Source organism: Buceros rhinoceros, unplaced genomic scaffold (assembly GCF_000710305.1).
Source record: "Buceros rhinoceros silvestris isolate BGI_N320 unplaced genomic scaffold, ASM71030v1 scaffold29702, whole genome shotgun sequence".
NCBI classification, from domain to species: domain Eukaryota; kingdom Metazoa; phylum Chordata; class Aves; order Bucerotiformes; family Bucerotidae; genus Buceros; species Buceros rhinoceros.
This window is the reverse complement of record NW_010397664.1, coordinates 1-5,794: the sequence shown is the minus strand read 5'-3', so window position 1 is coordinate 5,794 and position 5,794 is coordinate 1. Positions and strand designations below refer to the sequence as shown.

Below are 5,794 nucleotides of genomic sequence, written 5' to 3'. Positions count from 1 at the left end.
AATCTCTGCTGATTGTTTGTGTCTCCATAAGCTAAAGATAAGTCATCTGTTCCCCTTTCTTCCTGGCATGCTCACATTAATGTGGCTATTCCTGTCATACCTGAAACTTCTGCAATGGGGAAAACCACCCTCGAAAATTATGTTTCTTGGGTGTGCCTCTGATCAAAAATCTCTTTGCTTCTCAAGACAGAAGACTGATTTAGTAACCTTTGACAAACAACTGCCTCGGAACACGCAGCCCACGGACTAATTGTTACGTTACATGTTAAACCTGATATACTGCACTGCTCAGAGGAGCAGAGCTGGTTACAGATGCATATCCATCTTTTTTACAGGAAGTGTCTAAGTAATTCAGTGGAAGATTTACAGGAGAGAGAGAAGAAAAATACATTTAGCATTTTTTAAGGTGCACTGTCCTAGTCTGTGTACCCCACTCTTCATTTCCAAACTAGTGTTTCACAGAGATAGGGCCATGACTTCACAGCCCACTGGTTTTCCTTTCATTCCTCCTCCTGGGCTGAGTTCTCCCCACACTGACATACACGCGCTCCTTTCTAGGTGTTTTGTTTTGTGTTGGTTTCCCTTTCATACACAGAGCAGTGACAGCATAGAGAGCCCCTGAGTACAGTGCAGAGTTGGCATAATGAAGGGAATGAGAGGAGCATGCTGCTTGCACAGTAAGTGGCTGGTTGAAGGTGCTGAACCTGAGGCAGGAGCACACTGTCACGCCGCAGGAAGCTCCATGTAGTTGAGAAGTGGTGCCACGCGTGTTTTCTCTGCAGGACCAGCAGTGGGACTACGAGTGTGTCCTAATTTTGGAGGGGAGGACAATGGTGATGGAAGCTTATGTGGAAGGAGAAGAAACAAACCAGTCTCTCTGTTATATCACCTGCCAGATGAACCAGGTGAGTGCTCGGAGTACCACGCTGTTTCAGAGTTCACACAGGTGCTGGTTCTACTCACAACCACAGCCTGGAAGGAAAGCGCTCTGGGGAAAAGAGCATATTTTGCAAAAATATTTGTGGAATATTTAGCACTATGGGGCTGTCATCTGTGATGCTGCTGCCTGGCAGTACTGGCATCTTCAGCTGGAAGAAAGATTGTGCCACACGTCTGAGCCACACGCCTGTTGCTACATTTGCTGCATTTCAGGGTGATGCCATCCCTTTATCAGCACTCACTGCAGCCTGCCAGGACAGCGCCGCTCCTGTGTTAGCTTGAGGCACTGCTGTTCGTGGTTCTCTGGACCGTGACTGCGGCTGTGATGGTGGTTCTTTTGTGAAAGAAAAATGCTATTAATACCAGTTCTGTTCTTGGTGGCAGAAGCTGGCCTGTGGATCGTGAGACTAACAGGCAAAATTTAAAAAGCTGTGGACATTTCTGGATAATGTGTGGATTAGGGGCAAAGTTTGCAAGCAGAGGCGATATTTTTCACTTAAACTCATGGAGTTAAGGGAGAGGATCAACACAGGCTCTTGTGCACGTGAGCACTGCGAACCAGTTGTAATCCTCCACCTGGGGCTCTACTGAACCGGCAGAAACAGCAGCCTGAGCAGTTTCCTGAGCAGGTGGCTCCTGGAGAGGAATGAGCCATTTAGGAGCGCAGTTAGGAAGCTGGACAAGTATCATCGTGAGCACACGTGTTCTCAGTGCTTGTCCCAGCAAACCAGTGCCTGCTGCCCTTTCAGAGGAAATGTCACAGAATTGTGACTGCCTGAACCGGTGAGGACAGGCCTGTGCTGCCACTGCCTTGTCTGCTTTCCAGGAAGATCCGTATAGGTTGTATGTGCACTGTGCAGGGTGGACACTGATGCTTCTTGCTTATTCAGCTGGCTGGTTTGTGCCTCTAAGTCCTTTGTCTTGATGGTCTTTGTCTTTGCAGTACAGTTACACAGCACCTCAACTCGAATTCAACGCTGTGGTGTTTGTGCAGAGGCGACGACACCTTCGCGTGGACAGTGCTGGAGATCTTCACGGTAGGAGTGCAACCCCGCCCCAGCAAAAGACAGCAGATGAGGTGGAAGAGTACTGAGAAATCCTTGAAGGAGGCTTTTTGCATCCGTAGTGGTCCTATCACAGAGAAACTAAGGAATATACACAGCCTCATTTCTGTTGCTTGTCACGGGGGAGGGAGGAGGAGAGGATTCTGTGCAAGATGCCGTGTGGCTGGACTATTCTGTGCTCTGGAGGATGCTTGCTGATGCCTCTGAATTTTCCTCCTTTGCAGTGACTTTTTACAACTGCTCTGTGGGACACACTGATTGCAGCCGCTGCCAAACAGCCGACTCGAAGTACAACTGTGTGTGGTGTGGAGGTGACAACCCCAGCTGTATCTTCCGGGGCTCCTGCAAGGAAGAGATAGAAGACCTGTGTCCAGCACCTCTCATTCACTCTGTGAGTAGCTTCCTCTCTAGCGTACTGCACCCAGGGCAAGGATGGCCCAGCTGTCCAGCTGAAATCAAAGGGCTGTGAACTCAGAGTGCGAACGGTGCAGCTCAGTAACACACTGGCCATCTGAAGAGCAAGTTAGTCCCATTCTACTGTGATCCCTTGGTGTTGTGAGGATATTGGGCTTTCAGTTTGCTGATAGACAACCGTGGGGAAAGATGCATTTGTATGTCATGGGAGCTGAAACTGGCATGCCAGAAGGAGCAGAATCATTCAGGAGCCGGGAAAGGGTCCACAGACTGGATCCTCCAACTGTCCCGAGCCAGACCCTGAAGCAGGTTGGCCCAGCTGAGCCTGGGACAAAGGAGAATAAAACCTAATGATAACATCACAGCAAGGATGGGAAAGGCATGACAGGTTACTGGAATTAATTATTTTTGTCTGTTTATTTTAAATGTTTCTTGCTAACTGCCACATGACAAGTGTCTGTAGCCATGTGTCCCTTTTGCTGTCAGCTTGTCCTCCCTCCGGTGGCACACAACATCCATGTGCTGCATCTTGTCTTAGTTTATCTTGGATGCTGCTCGGGGACAGAGCTTTGACGTTTGTGCAGCATGCAATTCATTGTCGTACTGATGCGGAGGGGGGAATGGTGCTTGCTGCTTCAATACCGATAACATGTATTGGCTTGTGCATTCCCACTTTTCAGCAGAAACGCCCTACGGAGCGGTCAGCATGTTGGTGAGAAAGCAAAGCAGGGTAGTCCTTGCCTTAGAAGTCTATAGCAGATGATCATCTCTGGGAGGGGACTGCTGGCAACAGTGAGGTGTGGGGAAGAAGGCTCCGACTGTGCTGTTCGTTATGGCCTTTCTTCTGAGGAGGGTGCAACCGGGTACTAGTTCAAGCCAGTAAAAGGAATCCATAGCAGTGACCCGACCAGGCAGAGTTTGTAATGGGGCAGCAGAAGGGCCCTGTGCTGTAGATCAGTTGCCAGACTGCAGAGGTCTGAGATACTGTGACATTGACACATGCGCGGATGTCTTTGCAGGTGTACCCCCTGTCTGGACCAGTGGAAGGTGGCACTAGAATCACCATCACTGGCTCAAACCTCGGGCAGAAACATCAAGACATTGCAGAAACTGTCACTGTTGCAGGAATTCCCTGTGCCGTAGATGCTCAAGAGTATGAGATCTCTAGCAGGTAGAGTATCTGTGAAACCTTCTCCCAGAGGCAGGCGCTGGCTTTTCCCGTGGCTGCTGACACCAGCAGATGTCATTGCCTTTGCTGCAGCAGGTATTGAGCCTTGCCCGTTCCCCAGGGAGTGCCCAAGTAAGGTCAGTGCCTGGTTAGTTACTCAGGCAGCGACCTTAGAGAGATAAGGTTGCGTACAAGGCGGCGGCCAAAGAGTGCTGCCGTATACTGACCCCCCTGCCAGTCCAGAGCCTGCAGGCCAGCCAGATCAGGGGGTCACAGCCCGGAACCGTGCAGTTTTGTGGGCATCTCTCCCAGCCAAAGGGTGATTTCAATAAAGTGAGGGACGTGGATTGTGTAAGTGCCACTGCTAGGGAAATATCCTGACCATGTTAACACAGAGTGAGGATGGGAACGTGTGGCTGGAGGTACAGCACAGGTTCTTGCCCCTGCCTGAGTGGGCATGCCCCTGGACCATTCTTCACTTGCCAGCCGGGTTTCCACCTCCCAGGAACAGCCCCAGTGAAAGGATCCTCTCCACCAGGGACAGACCAGAGAGTCCTGGTGGGCCCTATGCCATTATTCTGTTGGCTAGGAGTGCCTGGCAGGTCACAACACAGTGCTTGTCAGAGTAGAGCTGAGTAGAGGAGGAGGATGAGAAGCAGAGACCTGTGCTGCTAAATCCAGCTACTGTTGGTGACAGAACTGAGTAGCTGGTGTGTTTGGCCAGGGCAGGACCGTATAACAAGGCAGCGTAGTCACGCGTTGAGAGGTGTGACTGCGGGGGAGCCGGGAAGCAGGGAGAAAGGAACACTTGTGTAGTTAGCCTGTGGTAGGGCAGGTAGGTGGGAGCCTTGGACAAGGGAGGGAGAGGAGCCAAGCAACCAGCAGGAGAAGAGGAGAGCAATTGTGAGTAACCTCTCATCAGAGCTATCACAAACCCATTTTTACATTCCATGGTAGCAGTAGTGGTAGCACCCTTCCCTCTGGGAGCCAGGTAAGATCCTGCTGGGAAATGGCCTGCTGTGTTGAGCATTGTTGTCCTGTCTGTGCACCTTGTTTGTCTGGATCCATCTGCTTTCTGTTTTCATCCTAGAATTAGAGCATAGTCTTACTGGGGGTAGCACTGGTTTTGTTCTGTGTCTGTAAATCGCCTGGCATCACAGGGTCCTGGCTTGGGACTGCGCTGCCGGAGTTCAAATTCCAGACCCTTTTTGCTGGAGGGGATATAGCTGTGAACCTGGAACCCGCTCCTGAGCAAGGCCCGGACAAATTAACTTCCTGCTGCGTAGGAAGGCTGGGAAGTCTCCCGCAGAGCAGTTTTTCCGTTAGCAAATCAGCGCTGTAACATGGGATTCCTTGCTGTGCTGTTCGAAGTACAGCCTGACTTGTCTCCTTGTCAGCATCTCCCACACCAAACTGTGGCTGGGGTGGTGCAGACCGGGGGACTGGCTGGTCCCAGCGGCCACTGGCTGAACACCAGTGCCAGCTAAACCAACAGTCTTGAGTTTTCTTCTGCATCAGGTGCAGTGCTAAAGTGTGGGTTGACCGCTGCTAGCCTGGGGTCATTCCAGATGTGACTGATTTTATCAGCTCTGGACAGCAGCAGAGTTCTTAAATTCTTTGTGTCTCTGATACAGTGGGGTTCATCCTGGCTGTCCCAGAAAGAACACTCCTGGGTAGGATGGGCCTGTTTGGAACCGCCCCCTGCTTTTTTCTGCTAATCGAGCTTTTGAAGGTGTTCCTCAACATTCAGTTATGTATTCTGAGCATGTGATCAGGCTGAAAGAAGGGAGCTGTGGTTGCCAGATGGTTTTAGGAGATGAAAGGGATACAGCTCACCTGCCCTTCCGCAGTGTGACACTCTTCTTGGCTTGCCCTGCAGTATCGTATGTGTCACTGGCGGGAGCTGGACAGAGAGATTTGGGCACATTGTGGTGGAAGTGCCTGGAGGAGGACGTGGAGTTTCTGGGCATGTTTTCACCTATCAGGTAACGTAATTGTTTCTTTCATACCTCTCCCTGTGTGGCCAGTATCTCTGCTGAGTGGCTGTTTATCTCACAAACTTGCAGGACTCTACCGGGCACTTGCTGCTAGTATTTTTGTCTGCTTCTTCTGGCGTTTGTGTTGTGTGGTGTGCTTTGGGGTTCGTTCTGTTTTGTTAAAAACAGCTGTACTGAGTAATACTAAAGATTCTATAGTCTAGTGGTTTTTT

The 5,794-nt window shown here is 50.5% G+C and overlaps 1 protein-coding gene across 1 annotated transcript in view; it reads left to right on the top strand.

Annotated features, from left to right (window-relative positions):
* The window catches only part of LOC104502381 (plexin-B1-like), a gene marked incomplete at both ends in the record, with an annotated part of 21,513 nt that extends 15,943 nt beyond the window's left edge, over window positions 1-5,570 (top strand). Inside the window, 5 exons of the mRNA XM_010146347.1 lie at window positions 783-905; window positions 1,883-1,976; window positions 2,228-2,394; window positions 3,437-3,588; window positions 5,465-5,570. Of these exons, the coding sequence (XP_010144649.1) occupies window positions 783-905; window positions 1,883-1,976; window positions 2,228-2,394; window positions 3,437-3,588; window positions 5,465-5,570 (642 nt within the window). The remainder of the gene's footprint in view (window positions 1-782; window positions 906-1,882; window positions 1,977-2,227; window positions 2,395-3,436; window positions 3,589-5,464) is intronic.
* Window positions 5,571-5,794: the final 224 nt, after the last annotated feature.